Raw genomic sequence first — 23,639 nt, 5'->3', positions numbered from 1 at the left:
GCAGGTATCGGTGAAAATGGGTCGAATTCAGTTCGACCCAACCTGCTACCAGATCCGAATAAAAAAATCCTATCCGATCTGGATCCAAGTACAAATACAAATAGGAGTGTAGTAAAATGTCTGGATCCGAATACAAATAGTTTGTTATGAAAACATCCAGATCTGAACACAGATACGATATAATTAATGTTTTCGGATACTGATTCGAATAACAAATATCTATTTACCCACTTATATAAAATATCTAACCCTCTAATTCTAAACCTGCCAAACCCCACCCTCTCCATCTCTCCCAAATCCCAGTCCGTAGTCGCCTCTTACCTCCACCCCCAAATCTCTAAACTCATTCCTCGCCATCACCGATCACCATCTTCGTCTCCATCACCTCTCCACCCCCAAATCTCTAAACTATCCATCTATTCACCGGTTGTTCCCATATATTTAGTGATTTTTCATCTATTTATTCATCCATCACAAATATAGGTCGACTTCTCTTTCTCTAGTTTTTTTTTTAATAGCACTTCTCTACTCAAAAAAGAGTACCGGAAGTTGCTTAAATTCTTAACTATGATAGCATGTAGTTATACTATTTCATTCTGTGCAGGGATCTAGGTCGATTACCTAAAACTTTGAAATCTAAGAAGGCGATGCATATTGAGAAGAAGTCTTATGTACAAACTTAGGGAAAAAATAAGCATTTGCTACTCTGTATATATGTATATATAAACATATAGCAAAGAAGTTAAATAGCCGTGTCCAAACTCATATTCTAACCAAAAGTGTGAACTTTGACGTGGCTTTGAGTACAGTAGTATTCCATCCATTTTTACCCCTGATCTTAATTCTTATTCGTCGCCATGCTGTCTGAAAACAAAAGCTGGAGACTAATATTGAGATGCTGAACTATCTCAGGTTGCAATGGAGAAATCTCTTGTAGCTCAACCAAGTTGATGAGATCCACCCTCCCGCTTCTCCTCACCATCAAGAAACCCACTTCATTCCCCTCCAAATCCCTCCATTCCATCCCCCGCTCTATCCCAGACCACCCCGTACTCCAACTCATAGACCAATGCCAGTCCTCTTCCTCCCTCCCCAATCTCCAATCTCTCCACTCCCATCTCCTCTCCCTTCCCCACCTCATCTCCGACCCCTCCGTCCAAATCAAACTCATCCGTGCTTATGCCGCATGCGGGGACGTCTCCTACGCCCGCAGAATGTTCGACGAAATTCCCCACAAGACCACCATATTCTTCAACGTCATGATTCGTGGCTACGTCACCCACCGCCGCCACCGAGATGCGCTTCTCCTATTCTCTCACATGGGTCGGGGCCAAATTAATGCGAAGCCGGATCACTACACTTATCCTTGCGCTCTCAAGGCCTGCTCTGGCTCTGGAGACCTCGCTGTCGGTCGCCAAGTTCACGCTATTGTTGGGAAGCTTGGGCTCGACTCGAACCTCTTCGTGGGTAATACATTAATTACAATGTATTCTCTGTGTGCATGCTCGGGTGATGCTTTCAGGGTGTTTGGAGAAATGTCGCATCGGGATTCAGTGTCCTGGAATGCAATGATTGCTGGGTTTGCTCATGGAGGGCTTTTAGACCGTGCGATTGAGGTCTGCAAGGAGATGGTGACCGCTGGGAGACCAAAGCCTGATGCAGGAACTATGGCAAGCATTTTGCCGGCCATGGAGAATGCGCCATCTGAAAATATCACATTTATAAAGAAAGTCTTTGACGCTATGCCTAAGAAAGGGTTGATCTCTTGGAATGCTATGATTGCTATCTATGCAAATAACTCGATGGCAGCAGAAGCAATTGAGCTGTTTAATGATATGGAGAAGGATGGTGTGGAACCTGATGTAGTGACACTTGCCAGTGTTCTTCCTGCTTGTGGGGATCTCTCGGCATTTGACTTAGGGAAACAGATTCATGAGCTTATTAGGAAAAAAAGGATGTGCCCAAATATGGTGCTTGAGAATGCTCTGATGGATATGTATGCTAACTGTGGATGCTTGAAGGACGCAAGAGAAGTTTTTGATGGTATGCGTGAACATGATGTTGTGTCATGGACCTCAATCATTTCAGCTTATGGTATGCATGGGTGCGGCCTAGATGCTATTAGACTCTTTGAGAAGATGCAAGAATCAGGTTTGCGACCTGATTCCATAGCCTTTGTTTCAGTTCTTTCTGCATGCAGCCATGCTGGGCTTTTGAGCGAGGGGAAGTACTACTTTCACTGTATGATCAATAAATATCATATTAATCCAAAAGTTGAACATTACGCCTGCATGGTGGACCTTTTAGGACGTGCTGGATGCATTGAGGAAGCTTATGGTTTCATCATAAGGATGCCCGTTGAGCCAAACGAGAGAGTTTGGGGAGCTCTGCTAGGTGCTTGTCGGGTTCATTCTGATATGGAAATTGGGTTGATTGCTGCAGATAATTTGTTTGAATTGGTTCCTACTCAATCAGGATATTATGTTCTTTTATCCAATATTTATGCAAAAGCAGGAAGATGGGGAGAAGTCATGTCAGTGAGGAGGGTAATGCTGAGCAAAGGCATCAAGAAAGTACCAGGTTGTAGTAATGTCAAGTTAGGAAATAGGGTCCATACATTTCATGTAGGTGACACATCGCATCCGCAGTCTGAAAAGATATATGAGAAACTGGATGCTTTATTTGGAAGAATGAAGGATTTGGGGTATGTTGCTGCTACTGATACTGCTCTTCATGATGTTGAGGAGGAAGACAAGGAGGGCCACCTTTCCATGCACAGTGAAAAGCTGGCTATTGCATTTGTTCTTATAAACACCAGGCCAGGGACACCTATAAGGATAACAATGAACCTCAGGATGTGTGGAGACTGCCATCATGCTGCCAAGCTCATTTCGACCATCACTGAGAGGGAGATTATTCTTAAGGACACTAATAGATTTCACCATATTGACCGTGGGGTTTGCTCATGCGGAGATTACTGGTGACAGGGCCTCAAAAGTTTGATTAGGAACCATCAGATATAACATCTTGCAACATCATGTTTTGTTGGTCAATTTATGTTGTTGTTGGTGCAGAACATTCAGTACCATTTCACAAAAGTTCTAAGCATCATAATGATTATTCTTGTGATTCTTCCGCTCATAGAAGTGATTAATATGCATTTGTTGCAAAAGAGAAGTTAGAGAAGGATGCATTACATAACTAGTAATTTTTTAATTCCAGTTGTCTTTAGGATTTAGATCCCTCAAACATGTGAATAGCAGGTAGGTATAGATGAAGAGCATTCACGGATATTCTGTAACTATGTTGTCCTTCTATGTTTTCTTCTTAGAAAGGCTTGTGTGTTGAGATGTCCAAAGGTGGTATGTGGAAGATTTTCAACATTTCCAAGTTCAATTACTTTGGTTTATTCTATCATTTGGTTGTTGAATTGTAGAAAAGCATCTTGGTTGCAACCAGCTCCATTCAAAACTTATTGTCAGAGAAGCCTGTTTTGTGATCGATAACATGATGGCAGAGCAGTATGCATTATTCAGACAATTATCTTTGTTGTTTAGAACTACAAGATGTGTATATTTAATTTGTTGCATGAGGGTAGGAAGATAGTTTCAAACTTTGCAGTTGGTTGTAAAATTTGACAGTTTCAAGGCTCCTATATGCAATAGATATTGTGCTTGCATAGATGAGCCAATTATACCATCTGGATAGGAGATAATTTCTGAAAACTGCAGAAGGAAAAGGTGGTTGAGATTAAAAAGAGCTGGAGGCTTTTGCAATTTAATTGTATTTAATTTTTTTTAATTTAGTATATAAAACTAAGTGTATATATTTATTATAATAAATACATATTTTGTTATAATAAAGTGCATATAATTCACATATACAATGTGACAAAATGAAACAAAACACATGGTTACTTAGTATTCATATTGATATGATATATTCGATTGCTCAAGTAGAAGATGGGTGACCCTTGGCAATGGATGACCAAGAGAAGTAATAGCTGTTCCATGGATAAAAGTGGCAAATACATGTCTCACTGCCTAAAACTACAACATTTGATTAGGGGTGATTAGTTTTCATACCTGATATAATTTCAAACAGAGAATGTTTTATTTATGGGAAACTGCTTCAATAGCTATTCTTCCTATTTATTACAAGATAATGTATATTCTATATATGTGGGAATGAGAACTGCTATACATTAGAACATATAAAATGGCTGTCGTTTTTAAATAATGGACTTTTGATTATACTGGAAGACTAATATGACCTAATATTAGCATTGTTGAATATATATATATATATATATATATATAATAAATTATTAGTAATAGTGGTTAATATTGGAAAATTGTTGAACAATTATTAGTAATAATGTTGGTTTATCGGTCTAACTTAGACGCCCATAATACCTAAAATAATACATGGATTCTAAAAGAGCATACCTCAATATTGGCTAAAACACTTGCCAAACCATTGATGATTAGGTTCATGAACTTGTGGCAAGTTTCTTTATAAGTTGAAGTGTTTCCATCGTTGGGTTTTAAAACATCACTAATTTCCAATACAATTTTATTATTTTAATATTAATTTTATATCACATTAAATATAATTATTACATATCTTATACTAGTATTGAACTAAATATTAGAATAGCTTATACGACTACTACTACTGATTGAAAAGAGAAAAATAGTATTTAAAAATTAGAATATTTATGTCTATTACACCCTTATATTACAAGTGATTTGGGGGGGGGGGGGGGGGGGGGGTTATTACTCTTGAAGTGAACAGGGCCCAAGTGAACAAGGGAAAAAAAACACACACACATATAGGTTCTTGCTCCATTAAGTAATATATACTAAATCTTCTGCAAACACATCACAATGTAGGTTCTTTTTCTCTTTTCAACCATATGGTGTGATACAAATTACCAACGAGATAGGGAAATCAGTACTAATGAAAAGAAGCCTTGACCCACATATGGGAATTCAATACAAATCCAAAGGCTTAAGCTACCAAGTTTTTGAGCCAAATTGTGTATCTCAATTTTTTCTCATTTTGGAGTCACAAGCTATTAAGTCAAATCACTGGGCAGAACAATATCGCTATCTATAATCTTCTCAGACATGCTTTCTTATCGTGTCTGTAAAGCCTAGACTAGCCGACAGCTCGATGGGTATACGATCTACGGATCTTCCCTAAAATAAAATCTTCTCATTTTGGCTGTCTTTCATGTGGGGGCAAATTTTAGTCTTCAATCCAACAAAAGATAGTAGTTTGACAATGAACTCTCTTTTGGACATGATGTTGAGCATACAACTTTCAGCTTACTTTCAGCTCTTCTTTGTTTGCATGAGTAAGAAAGATGAGAAACTGGAAGGATTTGCATGGTTCAGCAGCACAATATGTCTTATTATATGCATGGAAAGCTCCACTAAAGATGAAAAGTGACTTAAACTATTACAATTCTTAACCATTAAAGCATTGGTGGATTCTCCAAACTACTTAAATAGAGCAGTAGGTAGAAGTTGTCACCAACAAATATGGCCCAAGAATCTAAGACACTATCAAGACTTTTAATAAATCATGCCAATTGCCTAAAAAGAAAAGCTCCAAGTACATAAAAGGATGCCAAAGTGCTAACTTTAGCAACCACAAAAAAAAATATTAAAAAAAATACTTTGAGATTTTGGGTCAACCAAGTTTATTAAACTTACTTTAATTTTCTCAAACTAATTAGTAGTAAAGATTCATAAGAGATGATTTAAATTTTGCTCTAAATGGTGTATGTGGAGCAAATTCATCCTAATTCCACCTTCATCTTTTGCTTTATATAACAAGATATTTCACTTTACTATATTTAATTGCTAGAAAATTGAGTTCAGTGAAAATGAACAAGTCAGTTTTTTAATTTATATCTTGCAACCAAATATTAAAAGTAGATAAGCTCTAAGAAATATAAATGCTTTCTTACCCTAATTTATAGCAACCAAACAAAAGTCCTTCAACATATAAATTCATCTTACTTACCTTTTCTTATGAGAAGAGAACATAAAAGCCCAGGTGATGGCATATATATTCATCTTACTTCAACTAAGTGCACACTTTTTTCTTCTTTTCCTTTGTAAAAGTATCCAAAACCCTTTTTCTTTTCTCACCAAAGTATCATTGCCTTACCTTTGAGAGTGAAGAGAGAGTTGCTTTATATTTAATGATATTTAATGGTGGGTGTCTTTTTCTAAAGGGGCAATAAGTACTAGAATAAGTACATAAAATGGTTTTCTTCTTTCTCATCTCCTCTTCCTCATCTCTTCTCAATAACTTCCATTGTAGTCCTCTCACACATTATCCTATGTTCATCTCCACCGAAGAAGAGCATTAGTTTTGTTGGTACTGCTAAAGGTAAAGCAAATGACGAAAAAAAGTTGAACAGTATTTCCTCTCTTCCAATAGAATTCCAAAACAAATTTAATTATTTATAATAATTTTGTTCCATTTTCTTCTAATTATTAAAATAAAATAGATTATCTTTGTGGAGATTTGCACTGTAAACTATTTGCACTCTTACCATTATATTTTTACTTTATAATTTTACCTAATTTTTCAATGAAATGACTATAACACTCATAACATATTTTATTGGAGAGAGTTAGTGTTACTTATAACATTAAATGTTGCTTATCTTTTCCAATTTTCTAATCATCAAGAAAGAGAAAGTGTTAAAATAGATGGAGATAAGTATTGAGATAAGTATGCGGAGACTGAATATATATTTATTTATTAATTCTTCTCCTGTAATTCAATTTTTCGGTTGTAACAAAAAGTTATTCACCAAATTCTCTCTCTTTCACCTTTCTAATGAAAACTTTATCTATATGCAATTATGTTATAGTGTTTGTCTATATAGATAGTGCTATAAAAATTGATGAATATAAAATATTTTTTATTAAAGTAGAAATACTCGTCTTTTACACATTAAAAAATAATTTCATCGTGTTAAAAGTGTAGACAAAATTTTATAAATTAATAAAAGAGCATCTAAATAAATATGATACTACTATTAAATAATCTTTCCATCAAAGTAAATTAATTCTTTTATCGACATTATTAAATATGAAGATCTCTTATTAATGTTTAAAATATGCCTAATATATGAAAAAAATTATATATCTTTTTTATGGTGAAATATATAATCATATATATGAACTAAGATAATATTTGTCAATTCCATAGATATAATTATAGCTTCTGTAAATTTTCATCTTTAGTTTATGTAAAAATTCATCTTTGGATTCCATCTATTTATTTATTTATTTATGGATTTTATATATATATATATATATATATATTTGTGGATTCCATTGATATATTTAGGAATTCTTAGTTACTAATTACAAAATCTATAATAATTCTCCAAAATCTATATTTAGTAACTATAAAATCCAAAGTTAGTATATACAGAATCTAAATATATGAACTATGAAGTCTGGTGTTAATATCTATGAAATATGTTATTGGTCACTATATTTATCAATTAAGTGAGTTATTTTATTTATAACATAGTGTATTTAAAATTATTATATCTAGAATTCATAGTTAGTTTTTAGGAATTCATAGTTGTAATAATGGAATTTAAAATTCGTAATTACGAAATTTGGAGTTGGTCTCTATAGAATCCAGAATTAGTATATATGGATTTCGAAGAAACTAATTGAAAAATTGTGAATCCAAGGTATGATCTGATACCAATTGAAATAAAAATAAGGAATATCTTTACTTCATATCGAGAGAATCAACCAAAGAAAATTCCAAATCTAAAATTGTTTCATATTTTTCTTTTATTATCCTGCAGTTTTGTTATGTAATTGACTTGCTAGCATATAAGTTTGTATGTTAAACTCGTGTCAGGATGTGTATCCAACTTATCTGGTACAGAATCCAGAATTAGTAATATGGAATCCGAAGTTGGTATTCATAAAATCTAGAGTCAATATATATGGAATCTGAATATACTAATTATAAAATTATATATATTGTATGCCAAAATACTTTATTTTTGTACATAAATATTTCAAAATATAACATTTATAATTATGTATGTTATATGTCGAAATACTCTGCTACTATATACAAAGAAATACATATTGAACAGCAATTTAAGTATTTAAGTGTTGTATGTCAAAATAAATTTCATTATTCTACATATTACAAAATCTAAATTGTTTCAAATATATTTAATTATAATAAATTAGGTGTGTGAGTTCGATTCCTCTATACACTTTTTTCACAAAAAAGTTGTCAAATAAGGTGTTGATTGTCTTAGCATAATAGTTATAGTGGAGGCAATTGTTATTTAGCTTGGGTTCTCTCCCTTTCTTGGCCACTTGTGATTGTCCTTTCTTCTTTTGATTCTATTAATTATACCTTTACTGTCATTTTTGCATCATTGGTATACCACTTTATAGCCGATTTTCATATTCAATAAAAAAAAATGTTGTAATCCATTCTATAGAAAAAGATCCCATCAAAATATATGATAAACAAAAAAGAAATATCCTACTAATTTATTCTTATGATTCATACTACTTTGAGATAGATGAAATTTTTTCAAATGCTCAGTCATGAGACTAATCATTATGACTAATTAAAAATTATTTAGAAATGTTATAAGCAACTAGTACCATAATAAACATTCGGTCATTTACTCATTGTGTCTGTAAAATATTTATTTATAATTATGGATCATGAATATATATCTATGGCTTCCATCTATATATCTATAGATTATTTCCCTCCCATTCTCAATCACCCTCGCCCTCTCTTCCCGATTATGAAATCCCTCCATTTTAGCGTCCTTTTAGAGTCCTCGTCGGTCATTGCCTTAGTGCGTTGAAAGGAGCCACAAGGTTGTGAACTGTGAAAATTCCATCATATCAATGCAAAAATTAAGGCATCATAGCTTCTTTCACTCCTACGACGACCCTTTTTCTCCCTCGTAGGGCATGTCTTCTCTTGTTGTGAGGCTATTCTAGGCCACTACAAGTCCTCCCCTCAGTCTTATTCTTCCTAGTGAGTCTATGCTATGGTCCTTTCCACCACCATAGTCCTCTTAGAGGATTGTGTAGACAAACAACCTTAATAGGATTATATCCTACTATGCCGCCTCTTGGGATGGAAGTGCCAATCCAAAATAATGGGGGAGGGGTTTTTCTTAATTAAATTCCCTAGCAATGATTCCCTATAAAGGTTGCCTACATGTCGAGGGTGGGACGATCTTGATCTAGCCTTGGAGCTTTAGCTTAAGGCCAGAAAGATCTCCCTCAAGTTTTGCATTTGGATCTCCTTTGTTGACCTACCTTTTAACTACTAAAACGTAAGATCGATCAACAGTATCATCGATACATTTGGAGTGTTGAAGATCCTTGACACTGATTGCCTTTGGCTCAAGGAGCTGACCTAGTTTTAAGCCATTATCACCTGTGAGGATCTAAAGGAGATCCCTAACCATGTCTTCATATGCTTAGTCGATTTTTGCCATCAGACCAAGTAGACGTTGGCAGTTGGGTTGAGGACCTCATCCCTGCTTAGAAGCCCTCAACTTAGGATGTTGTGGTGACTAGGACTCGACCTTTTGAGGCTAGACAACTCGAAGAGCATCTTAGAGAAAGTAAGGGAACCATAATTAGGTTTCATCGTTATAAGAAAGCCAACTCTAGTAAACATAGGATGTGGAGGAGGTAGACCATCCTCTATTAGGCTTCGAAGGAGAAGCGCATTCATAAGGCTAGCCTCCAGTTGCCTTCGTTAGTTTCAACTGACATGCTAGGGAAGGTGGACCCCTTTCTCTTCATAGGTTCCAAATGCATGGGTGATAACCCTATCCCCATATGTTGTTGACTTTAATCCTAACCCTACCTAGGAGAGAGGGTCATCTCGTCATAAGCATACATCTCCCCTCTTGTCCTTTATGCCTATCTTGATGGCATAGGGTTGCCACTTTTTTGAAAATATTATCGAGGATTACCTATAATGCTTTTCAAGCTTTCAGCTTTCGATACTTTGGGCCCCTACCCTCGACCTTGCCTTAGCTAGGCTCCTCTCCTCGAGTGGAGAACCTCCATTTTACTATTTTAAGAATGTCTCTGATCCCTCCCCTCTACTTGATGATGCTTTGTCCCCTACAAGTGGGGAGGTACAATAGTCAGGTATCTAACCTCTTCTTAGCCCTGTGGATAGGTGGTGCGCTATTTCTCTTAACTTGCCTAATTTCTTTGCTCAACATAAATGACTCTTTTGTGCATGCTAGAATTGGAACATATTATCCTTCTCCACCCCTACTAATGATGATTGTGCCTCTTCGACCCTGCCCAAACTTATTGATCACATCTCCCCTTCCTTTATGTAATAGATTTCTTAGATCCTTAGTCTAACCATCCAACTAGGGGACCTTAATGAGGTCATCTCTCTACTACGGCATAGAAACGCCACGAGGAAGAACCTAGTCTAATGTTGTTGTTTTTAGTTTTTATTTTTTTGTTATGGAGTTTAGGAGTTTAGGTCTCACTTGCAAGAGGAGACACCTTAGTTGTCTTATTAATCCTCTTGTTGTGTTATCGTTAGGGGTGAAAACTGGTCGGATTAACTCCGACCCGACCCACTATCCGACCCGACTCGGATCGGATTCGGATAAAAAATTTCTATCCGATTCGGATTCGGATTCGGATACGGATTCGGATATGGGTCGAATATATTTTTCAGATTCGGATACGGATATTGGATATCCAATTACCCGCATATTGTTTTAAATGATTTACAGTTTTTAGTTTGCTTATTTAAATAGTAAATATTAATATTATTACTAATAATATGTTATATATTATTTATAGAGATTAATTTCTCTAATTTTATATATTTGACATACAAAAAAATTATTTGTTGTAAAACTCTTAATAATTTTGTATTAATTATATTTAAATAAAATATTATAATTATTTTAAATTTGATCAATATTTGTTTAAGATCCGATCCTTTATCTGAAAATTATCCGTATCCGTTTAGTTAGAATATGATTTTAAATTTTGCTATATGTCCAATATCCGTATCCGAACTAAAAATACGGATTCGAATATGGGTTGAGCACTATCCGATCCGTATCCGATCCGTTTTCACCCCTAGTTATCGTTTATATAAAGAAGACCAAGATCTTCGAACTTAGCCTATCTTTCTTTTGTTCTATGGATGGCAGGTTAATTGATTAATGTGTTTGGGTTAATGTTGGCCAAGTTTCAGGTGGTATCAAATCCTGATAGAATTCCTCGGCCTTCTCTTTCTTTGGATTTGTAGATTAGGTTGCTTCTCCCTCTTGGTTGAGTTTTCCTCCAGTTTATCAACTAAAAACTTCTTGATCATCTATATTTATGGGCCTACTGCCTTTTCTCTCAAGGGCGTCTTCTGATCCTGGGCTAGGTTGGTTGCTTGCACTTATGAGGACTTCAACATAGTCAAAGGTCTTGGTGAAGTTGAGCTAGTTGTTGAGATGGGTTGGGCTGAGCTGGTTGCTTCCTATGAAGATGGTCAATGGCTTGACATCCAACATCTATCCTCTATAATGTGCTCTTAGTCATCTGGTCTACTTTTTATTCCTATCGTTGATCTTTTCAGCAAGCTATTTCTCTTCACTCAAGATAGTGGCCTCAATCGTGGTCTTGGCCCCTCTCCAAAGATAGTCACCGCTTTTGTGATCCAATTTGCTGACAACACCCTTCTTCTATTGGAGGTGGATGGGCCTTCGGTTTCCAACCTCAAGATCATCACTTCCTTATTTAAGTTGGTGTCCAGCATGCACATCAATCTCGATAAATCTTGCATGTTATCCCTCATTTAGGGTGATGATGCTCTGCCATGGATCATTCTCTTTGGTTGTAAGTCAAGCTTATTATCTATTTATTACATGGGCATCCCATTGAATACTAAACTCTTTTATCCTTGGACTAATAGCCTAGAGTGGATAAATATAAAAAGCAACTCTCCAATTGGAAAGCCATTACTATATTCATTGGTCATTGGCTCGTCCTAGTTAAGATCATTCTCTATGCTCTCCTTGCCTATTTTTTTCTCAATCTTTTAGATCCTGAATTCAATCATCAAGAGGATCAACTCCCTTAGGCGAGCCTTCCTTTGGAAAGGCGAGGTGTCATTCTCAATTTTCCATTGCATTGTAAATTGGGCAAAGATTTGCCTCCCTAAAAGACTAGATTGCATTGTCGTGTATAACCATAGGAGTTCCAACATCTCCCCACCAAATAAATGATGATGGAGGCAGCTAAGACCTAAGTCAACCTCTACTTGGAGGGAGACCATCTACTACTCTACTACAGATAACTCATCTTCCTTAAAGACCCCCAAAAGATACCCTTTTTTTAGAAAGGCATTTTTAAAGTGGCCCCCCATTTCGTCATTGGCTATCCTTTTTTCCTAAGAATGGAGAGTAGATACTATTTTGGATGGATCAGTGGATAAGGGACTTCTCCTTTCAAGCTCGATTTCCTTTTGCCTTCTACTCATTATCTAGACCCTTAGCCTTTCTTAAGGATGCCACCGAAGTGAGGTGCCCTAGGAGGTTGGATGGTGCTACCATTACTGAAGTCAACCAGATCAGAGCGCTTCAAGGGACTGTCAGCTAGCCTGGTGAGTTCTCTAACATCATCTCTTAGATATTCATGTCCTTTGGTTCCTTATCGGTTACTTCCCTTAACTCTATAGTGAGGTGCCCTAGGAGGTTGGATGGTGCTACCATTACTGAAGTCAACAAGATCAGAGCGCTTCAAGGGACTGTCAGCTAGCCTGGTGAGTTCTCTAACATCATCTCTTAGATATTCATGTCCTTTGGTTCCTTATCGGTTACTTCCCTTAACTCTATGATGCTCCAAGGCTCCTTTGACTCTACTTGGACCTTAGTCTTTGGAAAACCTCCCTACCCTCTAAGATGAAGATTTTTCTCTAACTAGAAAATGACTTTTGGGTCATTTTCCCTACATGTTCTGCAGTTACTACTGATCTTCTTGGCAAATGGCAGCTCTGCATCTAAGAATACAGCAAGCCATAATCACCTTTGTGGTATGTTGTTGCTATGGAATGAAAGAAACTAGAGTTTTTGGAAGAAGGCTCATACGGCCATCAATCTATGTACTTCCCTCGCCAACATTTGACAGGTTTGAAGGTCCTCCTCCTCTCAAATTTCGTTCAAATCTTTCTCTGCTCTCATCTCATTGAAATGTTTTATTCCCTCCCTCTCTCGTCCCTTCTCCTATTGTGCATCTCTATTTGTCTAATAATATAACTAGGGTCAGTCCATTTTTCTCAAGAAAATAATAGTGTTGTGTTAGGTGTATTTGGATTAGATTAGATTTGGGTCAAGTCAACCTTCGTACCAACACAAACACAACCTATTTATTAGATGGATTAAAATGTTATTTTCAAACATGACTTGTTATTATATAGGGTTGCAAACATCTCAGATTACGTTCAAATCTTTCTCTGCTCTCTTCTCATTATAATGTTTTATTCCCCTCCCTCTCTCATCCCTTCTCCTATTGTACATCTCTATTTGTCTAATAATATATCTAGAGTCAGTCGATTTTTCTCGAGAAAACGATAATGTTGTGTTAGGTGTATTTGGATTAGATTAGATTTGGGTCAAGTTAACCTTCGTACTAACACAAACACAACCTATTTATTAGATGGATTAAAATGTTAGACTCAAACATGGCATGTTATTATATGGGTTGCAAACATCTTTTTGAATTTATTTGAATCTAACTTTATGCTATAGAGCCAATCATTTTTTGACTTGAAAATAGGTCATGAAATTAGGATGATAACTATAAGTTTTTCCTTGCTGCAAAGGATAAATGCATTTGTAGGCCTAAATAGGCAATCCCTATCTCCAAATGTCTCTTGGTCTTTTTGTTATCTGTAAATTTCTCCATTCTAATTTATATGAGATTCAATAAGGTTATCTTATCAAATGGCAATGATATCATAAACTTATTTTTATCTATATAGAAATACCCTTCATTTTATATTTGTTCAATTGCCTCAATTTTAAGAAACATAAGATAGAAATTTGGTGGTTGTTGGCTATAGCCAACTTCAAAGATAAGTTTATATTACAAATTAAGTATAACAATATATGGATGGAGGTTACCTATAGATTTTTATTGTTAGCCCTAAATGTCTTTCTATCATTATTTTAATTGCCAAGTAAGAAAAATATCTTATTACTAGTCATATTTTATTTAGCAAAATAATTCTCTGATAATCAATTCATTTTCGGAAACTATCACTAGGCATAAATATGAATAAAAAGTGTGTACTTAGATTAAAAAAAAATGACTAACTTGCAGCAACATGAGCGACCTTCATTTTCTCATAAAATCTAGGAATCTTTTTATCTGAACACTGCAAAAATTTGATCTTGTATTGTAGATCAAGAATAATAACAGTGGCTAAAATGATATTACATTCATTTAGATACTTCTTTGAGTACTCCAAATTTATTTATGTGATCATGAAACCAATAAAAAATTCCCTAATCTTTGCATCCATTATACTTAATTTATTTGAATTATAAATATTTTGGCAAAAGTTCACATTATTGGAGGATAAATAGATTTTTATGATAACAAATATAAAAACTTGTAATTTCCTTCAACTTACCATCCTTTTTGTAATGGATAATACTTATAAGTGGTAGCTACAAATGATGACATGCATGACGATAGTAAATAAGACTTTCAAGCATTAGATAGATTGAACATATCATGTCTCTGAAACATTTCTTGCTATCCAAATAAATATTTAAACACTCTAAAAATTTTGTTTCTTTACTTGTGAACATTAAAAAAATTTGATGTGATTCTAATTTTTGTGTATAGAATCATTTGATTCATTTAAGCCTTCTTAAGCTACTAAATTAAGGATATGAGCACAATAGAGTACATTGAAGAAATTTTGAGCAAACAACAAAGAAATCATTTACAAAAGTATTATGTAACGTGAATGAATAATTAAATAATCGTTTCTCTATGCCTCATTCAGTCAACAACATATAATTTCTATAAGAGAGCAATTCTAGTGTGCAGAGTTGGCATTATACAATTTTTATTAGTAAAGTGTGAAGTGAGACAATAATAATACACAAGTAATTATATGTGGTTATAAAATCCCAATCTGTGGTTATAAAATCCATAAATGAAATGTCAAACTTTCTTTTTTGACAAATGGCTATATTTGGTTTGAGTTCAGAGAGGCTGGTTTAGAGACTCTTAACTTAATTCAGTAACTAAACATTTTTTTATCTTTTCTATACCTAATCAAGTTCACTATTCAAAAAATCAAGACTAAGAAATGAGACCAACTAATCAAATTCGGGGCTTAGCCTCAAACCAAACAAGCCAATATAAACACCCTGATAAGAAACATCAGAGTTTGATGGAACAAAACACCAAACCCTTTTTAGCATATTCCCCCAAGAACATTACCCTTTAATCTATAGATCCAGATTGAAGGAAAAAAAAAACTAAACAAAGCAATCACCAAAACTACCACAATTCTATCAACCATCACTATTAAAACACCTAAAATAATATATCAGCCACCACCATAATTTTTAGAGTATGAAAACAAACCACACCAGCAAAACAACTAGTTAACAAAAGCTAAAAGTTTATGGAGCAAAATAAAGCATCCTCTATCTAGTGGCCTCCATCCACAGAAATAAAAACATCGATCATTCGTCCTCGTCCAAGTTCACCACCACCCTAGAAGCAAAGTCCTTCACCTTCTTTGTAGCATTCTCCTTCTGACTACTTGCCTAGTAGGAGAACAAAGTTATTATTTTATGTTGTAAAGTATTCCAATCTCTTGCACTATTATTTAAGATTCTATTGTTTCTTTCAAGCCAAACACTCCAAATCATAGCAATGAATCAAATAAAAAACATCTTGGTATCAACCTTCTTAAGCATCTTTTCTTCTCCTTCAAACCACTCTTTTATATGTTTAGGAGAGACAATGAGCCCAGTGATCAAGCTAATCTCCTTAGTAGCTTCTTCACATATAGGCACTTCAAAAACAGATGATTTACAAACTCATCTTAGAACAAAACACATAAGTAACACTGTCAGTCCAATCTCTTTTCAATAGATTATCTCTCGTCAAAATTATGTTCGGATGAAATATCAAATTTAATTTAATTCAAAGTAATTAAATGTATGTAGCCAATTATTTTTCTCATCCTTCATCTAATACATGTTCAAAAATTCGCCTTTATTTTGTTTCTTCTTTTATATTTGACATCATCATATTGAAATACTTAATGCTTTAATATCCTTATAGCAACAAATTAAAAAAGTAGTTCATACTTGATAATTGTCATTATTTACATCTTATGATACTTCTCTTTATCCAATTTAAATAACGGCAAAGAGATGGATTCTTTTGATTTATCAAGGAATTGTTGCCCAATATCTTTCTTTTTAAAATTTTGTTATGCAAACTCAAAAATGTAGAAGCCACATACAAACGAGCCATGCCTATCATATTTCTGTGGAAGCTCTACATAGTGGTCAAGTGTTTCATGAATGATCTAATACACTTTATTAGAATCTTTTCTTATTGTATTAGTTATTTATTTTTATTAAAATAAATTTTCTGTATGTCACGTTCGAACGCGGAAGGGGCACGTTCTAACACCTTTGTGAATGTCTCCATCAATTTGCAAAAACAGAAAATGTGAAATGTGCGTTCAAACGTGGTCGGGAGTGTTCGAACGCCCACGTGCGAACGCCTGCATCAGTTCGCATCCATAGAGAACATCTTTTGTGCGTTCGAACACGGTCAACCCTGTTCGAACGCGATCGGCAGGAGTCCACTAGAATTAGGGTTAATAATTATTATTTTAGCTTGTTGACTAGCCTTTATAAATGTGTGGATGGCAGCCAAAATTATTATGCTTAATGAATATTAGTTTTTTATCTTCCTCTATCATCTCCCTAGTCTCTCTATCCTAATATCCCTTCTCCCTCTTCACCAACCAACTACATTTACCATTGGCAAGGTCTCATCTATCTTCTAATCTCCCTCGTCTATCGAGTCCTCCTTCCTCTTTGGGATCTTGGCCACTTCTTTCCCTTCGTCCTTATCTCTTAAACTACATCAACCATCTACCCTTGTCTTCATTATCATCTATAACCCTAACATCCACTCCACCCATCACCACCGCCATCATCTCCACTCTATCATGTTTTCGTTTCAGTTGGAGTTCGAATCTGCAAAGGGCATAAATATAAAAAATGTATATTAGGAAGTTACGGATCAATCAAACTTAGTTTAGTAATTTTTTTACTATGGAAAAATATTTGATGAATATTTTTTCTTGGTTGTGCGGACTGCTTCTTGCAATCAATGATCTTAAAGGGATCGTTATGTAACCTATCATGATCTCATCGTTCAAACCAAAAGAAAAGGCAGCCATCTCAATAACTTATTCATAGTTTCATACTTGCTATTTGTTATATATTTAACATTGATAAAATTAGAAGCTTCCTTATTTACTCCATCTTTTGTAGTATTTTTGATAATGAGAGCTTGTATTAAGCTGAAATTGTCTCCTTACCTGCAAAGCAGGGCAGAAGTCAATGGGCAAAATTGTACAAAGATCTAGGGGGAAATGGGCCTTCCAACCTAATTACATAATATTCTGAACTTTATTTTCCTCAGTGGGCTGCCCAGTCAACCGCCTAATTGCCTACCCTCATGATGTGTTGCATTCTTACATCACGGAAGACTTGGATCAGCTCTATGCTCTCTCCTACACGGTTCCTTGTCTTCCAAGGGGTAGGTATTTCACCTTTGATGATTCTAACCGCCTCTAGAGAATCCGATTCAAGGACTAATCTGGACTCTCTATCCACCAAATGGAGTCCCATGCGCATTGCCCAGTTTTCGAGATGATGGCTGACTTGCTCGGACATAGTTCTGGCGCTACCACCCGGATCGATCCCATTTCATCCCAGATTATTGCTCCTACTCCACCTTAGTATTCGTTGTCATAGTATGCTCCGTCGGTATTGAGTTTGATCCACCTAGGCTTCGGCAATTTCCACCTAATTTTCTCCGCGATCTTTGGCCGTGGAGCTTTTGGCAGCTTGGAGTATTCCTTGGCCTATTGGGCCACTCTCGTTGCCACCATCTTTGGACTGGCTTTCTCTCCTCAGAACGCGAGGTTGTTTCTCTACTTCTAGATTGCCTAGATGGTTGTGGTATTAGGCATCTAGTAACTATGTTGCTACTCTCCTCTTGATGCACTGTCCTTGTGAGCCAATCCTCACCTAGTGTAAAAGTCATTCCATGTTCATGCTGTTGTAGCTCATCCCAAACCGCTTTAGCAAACCAGCACGTGAAAAAGAGATGAGCCATAGTCTCCCCATGTAGTCTACAAAGAAGGCATGCATCGTCCGACGTCATTCGTAGGGAGTGTAGGTAGCTCATTGTCAAAAATTTGTTTCTGCAAACTTTTCAAAAAAAGTCTTTATGAGAGGTGCCACCAACAAGGTCCATAACCTTCTCCAACCTAGCCACCTATTCATGTTGTTCTTGTTTAGGAAGTTATAAATAAACTTCACCCTAGGCTCACCCGTGGGATGGTTGCACCAAACCCACTTGTCCACCATGTATGCCCGCTGACCTTGGAGTGTCGCGATGTTGAATGCAACCTCTTCTCTTGCTTCATGAATCAGCCCTTGCCTGGTCCACATCTGCCCATTGAGGAGATGCGCCATGAGTAGGTTCTAGTCTAGCATAGTGTCGCTCATTAGCGCTGCTCTGGCCAGCTTTAGCCTTCTGACAGACAGACCACAGTCTTCCTTATTTTGAGTCATCACATCCCAGCTGATGAGGTGTATGCCTTGTCTTCTGCTATTTCCCCAAAGGAATGATCGGGCAATGCATTCAACCTTGTCTAGAACCAAGTCTGGCACTCAAGTGCTACCAATTGAATAGGTATGAATGGCCATTAGTGTGGCATTCACTAGAGTCAACCTACCCGCCATTAAGAGTAGCCCTTTTTTCCACCCCGTCAGTTTTTCTCAACTCAGTTTATCAGACCTTGGTGCTCCGCGGCCTTGATCCTCCCCGTAGAGATGAGGATGCCTAGATAAGTGAAAGGCAGCTCTACCCTCCGTAATCCAAGGGTTGTAGCTAGGTTTGCAGCCGTAGTCAAGTTTAACCACCTCGGAAGGAAGAGCTTCGACTTAGAGAAGTTTACACGATGCTTGGTGAGGGTTGAGTAGTCCTTAAAGCATTCGAGAACACATTCTATGTTAGCCATAGTTGCTTTCGTAGTGATTAGCAGGTCATTCGCGTAAAGAAGGTAGGTGAGTTGTGTGTTTCCCATGCTGAACTTAGTAAGCACTCCTTCCCTATTCTTAGTATTAAGGGTACATGAAAGGAGCTGAGAGATGAGAATTAACAGGTACGGAGAAAGCAGATCACCTTGCCGGCAGCCGCGATAAGGCATGATCCATTCAGACGGGGATCCATTGATAAGGACAGCGAACCGAGGGGATGAGATACAAGTATGAATCCAGTTGCACCATTTGCCCAAACTTCCCATTCTCTCTAGCGTGCCGAGAACCTCACTTTAGCTCACCATATCGTAGGCCTTTTCCATATCCATTTTGATCATCATTATTGATGGCTTGTGCTTGTCATGGGCCAGCCATGCTATGGGCCACCTCCTGAGCAACAAGGGTGTTGTCATTGATGGACTGATTGACGACGAAGGCAGCTTGCTCCGGCCCCATAATCTTTTGGTAAGAGGCCCTTCATGTGACTTACCAACACCTTGGTGATGACCTTGTACGTGATGTTGCAGAGAGCTATGGGCCTAAAATCTTGAACTCTAGCAGTCCTTTGGAATCAAAGTGAGATAAATCTATCCTCATCTATTTGGCAAGGTGGCCATATTGAAGAAGAACCGCACTGCTTCACATAGGCTATTGCCTAGGATATGCCAGTACTGAGTGTAAACTTCTACCTAAATACCATCCGGTCTAGGCACTTTTCCAAGGGAAAGCTCCATAGGGCTGTCTTAATCTCCTTGTTGCTCACCGCCAAGATAAGGTTGGCAATTTCTTCAATTGAGATGGTCGGCAGCTCTAGCTAGTGTAGGTTCATTTGGTTTGGTTCCTCGGTTGGGCCCCAAAGATCTAAGTAGAACTCTACAAAGGCAACATTTACTTCCTCCTCATTCTACGTTCAAAGATGCTCTCCTTTCTGAATAGCTGAAATGAGGTTACAGCGTCGACGTATCGATGCAGAGATTTGAAAGAATCGAGTGTTGCGGTCCCCTTCACACACCCACTTCAGCCTAGCCCTTTGTTACTACTTGATGTTAACCTACTCGCTCAAAGCAGCTTTGCGGTGATATTGACTACATAGTTAGGCATATCCTTCCTCGCCAAGTAGCCCTACTACATCAAGGTCCTCCAGGTGTTTGATGGTACTTGACGTCTCGTGCAAGTGTCTATCAATATTTCCAATGGCCCATCGGCCCCATTTGCGCATCGCTTGATGCATCATGCAAGTTTTATGGCTAAATGCATCCAACGGGTTGCCATTTGCTCCTCAAGACCAAGCTTCCGACATAACAACCTCGCTCTCCTCGTGCTCCAACCAATGTAGTTTGAATCGAGTTGGACTAGCCCATCTACGATGCAGTGATGACATAGATAATAGAAGCGATGCATGATCTGACGCAGTCCTATCAAGATGGGTAACTCTGCTTAGAGGGAATTGTCCAAGCCAATGGGTGTTAGCTAGAGCCCGGTCTAGCCTAATCCAAATGTGCTTGGGACCTTGATGGTTGTTGCACCATGTAAAAGGTGGTCCCTCAAACCCCAAGTCATAGAGACCCGTCTTGTCCACAAAGTTTGTGAAGGCCTTGCACTTTGGACCCATCTACACCGACCAAGAACTTCTCTTCTCTTGCAAGGAGAAGGTAAGCATTGAAATCACTCACCACACTCCAAGGGGCATCAGTGCTCTAAACATTGGATAGTTCCTCCCACAACTCCTTCTGTTCATTTAGTTGGTTGCTCACATAAACCACTGACCAACCCCATATTTGTCCTACGGTGTTGGTGATCACCATATGAACCACCTGCCTTGACACCACAATGACATCCACTCGGCCAACTTCTTTCTTCCAGAGCGCTATGATGCCACTCGAATGGTCGTCTGCTAGCATAGCAAACTAGTTTCAGTATTCCTAGGGCCTTTGCCAGGCCCTTGGCAGTCTCCCAGTTTGCATGGGACTCTAACAAAATTAGGAAATCTAAATTGTGGTCCCTATTTAAATCTCTGCACCGATCATGCACTTCCTTCTTCAAAGTACCTCGACAATTCCAAAATATTGCTTTATTCATTAAAACAAAAGCTAAGGGAGCGGGAGCCTGGCTCATTGGGTCCTTCCCCTTTTGGATGAATGGGTTGTCCACCTATCCGCCTCCACCACTGCCAGCAATGAGTCACCTGGCTGGGATGCTTCACCCTGGGTGCCACCTTCATACGCCACCAACGCCAGTTGATCCTGCCTTTGATCTATCTCCATGCCCTGTTGCCTTATATCTAAACCCTGGTTAAGGGTCTCCTTAAGCTTTGTTACTGTCTTGTCATGCTCCTCTGTCGTGTTCTTCTTTAGGTGCAGTATCGGAAAGGAACTAGCATAAGCTAACCCGTCCTGCAAGACTTTCGGTGGGTATTGACCTATAAATTTTTTTTTTGTCATAGCATAAGAAGATCTAGGCTCTCTAGGTTGGCCAGAGCCTAGTCTAACCTAGACCCTATTGAGGTCACCACTCTCAGGTCTACATCAGTCTGTATTTCTTTGTATGAATCTGGATCAAACCCTATCATCCCAGCTCCTTTGTTGGTTATGCTCTCAAGGCCTTTCTCCCCATTGCATGTTCTTTCATCTTGTTGGCAACTAGACAAATCATCCACCTTCTAGAGAGTATTTGGTTTGTAGATCTTTGGTGTGTTTGCAGGCTCCACTAGGTCTCCTATTTTGGCCTTACCTTTGCATGTCGTCTCGATCGTTCCCCGCTTTGGTTTAGGGTTTGCATGGATTTGGGGCCTCTGACGTGTGGTAGTAGCTGAGTTGTCACCATCACCCACTAGTTTTTTAGTCTGCGTGTGTTCTCCCCCCTACCATTGGCTAGGTAGGTCGATAAACCTCCTGAAAATATTTTTCCCCCTTGTCTAGGTGTTTGTGCATGACCCACTCGATTAACCACTAGGCTTTTGGCGACCTCTGGTATTGACCATTGGATCTCCTCAGTTTTGTGGTTTGTCTCCCTTTGTTGCGTACCCCAGCGTGCCTTCCTCTCCATGGTGAACCACGGCCCGTAGATGTTGGTTTGCTTATTGGGCTATTGTGCTCCAATGGTAGCCTCACCTTCTTCGCTGTTCGACATGATAGGGCTACTTTGTTCCCTCTCCGTCTTGTCATGCCCTCCGTCCTTGCACTGCTCCAAGCGATGGCCTACCCGACCACACAAGAAACAGTAGAGAGAAATGTTCTCATAGACCACCGTTTGGTCCAGATTTTTTGACTTCGGGCTTAACTAGATAGTTATCTTCAATGGCTTATTCAGATCAACTTCCACACAAACTCGAGTAAACCGACTATGACTATGGTCTAGTGTCATCTCGTCAACACATAGAGGTTTCCTAAATAATGCAGCCACTGGGATGAGAGCCTCAATTTCCCAGTATTCCTTAGGGAGGTTGTACGATTGGATCCATACTAGGGCAGTCGTGAAGGCATCTTCTAAAGACTGAAAGTTGCCTCTACAATGTATCAGGTTTAGAACCATACCTAGCATCATCCACGGTTCATTGGTGAGCACGAAGGCCAACTCCTCCTATCTCTCAAAGAAAAATATTGAATTCCTCCTCCATGTTGGAGACAGAGAAACCGTCAATCCCATTCCATAATTTTGCCATAATGAACTTGAGTCTCGCTAGAGGTATGCCTCTTCCTAGAAAATGATCGAACAAGGTGAGTTTCCATCTATCCCAGTAGGCTTGTAAGACCTCTAGTTCTAGGATGATGCAGTCGTCTATCTGAGCTTTGATTTTAACTAGTATATCCTTCAGGATGCACCCTTCAGACCCTACTCTAGTGTCCAACAGCCACATCAACCCATGAACTCCTCTCTGATTGACTATCTTTGAAAGAAGACGTTCACCGGAAAGAGACATCTTCTCCACCTATAGGGGCTGGGGTGAGGGGGGCGGGGCGGATTTCTATAGTAGGTAACATATAAATTACTATGTTGTCTAATATGTAGAGTTTTGTTTCTATGCTTATTTTTAGAGGAAAATATGTCGAAGTACTTTCTCTATCAACAGTAATAAATACTCTACATTGTTCTATATTATTCATAATAATATCAAATTACATAAAGAAAATATCTAAAATGTAGGCATTAAATTTTCAAAATTAATATCAAAATTTTTATAAATAGACTCCATATCCCATCAATTACTTCAAATTTCTACAAATAT

General features: G+C 37.6%; 1 protein-coding gene across 1 annotated transcript; it reads left to right on the top strand.

The window, feature by feature from the left end:
* Positions 1 to 745: 745 nt before the first annotated feature.
* Positions 746 to 3,598, top strand: LOC140761116 (putative pentatricopeptide repeat-containing protein At3g49142). Its single transcript, XM_073098314.1, has one exon. The coding sequence runs from the start codon at positions 951 to 953 to the stop codon at positions 2,982 to 2,984; it is 2,034 nt and encodes a 677-aa protein (XP_072954415.1). The 5' UTR covers positions 746 to 950; the 3' UTR covers positions 2,985 to 3,598.
* The last annotated feature ends 20,041 nt before the right edge of the window (positions 3,599 to 23,639 follow it).

Source organism: Typha angustifolia, chromosome 6 (assembly GCF_048772165.1).
Source record: "Typha angustifolia cultivar Huaian chromosome 6, ASM4877216v1, whole genome shotgun sequence".
NCBI lineage: Eukaryota > Viridiplantae > Streptophyta > Magnoliopsida > Poales > Typhaceae > Typha > Typha angustifolia.
The sequence above is the reverse complement of the archived record's forward strand: the minus strand, read 5'-3'. Positions and strand labels throughout refer to the sequence as shown.

Bases quoted from the DNA above. Each gene is read 5' to 3' on its own strand.
- LOC140761116 (XM_073098314.1), top strand. From the start codon at position 951: ATGAGATCCACCCTCCCGCTTCTCCTCACCATCAAGAAACCCACTTCA.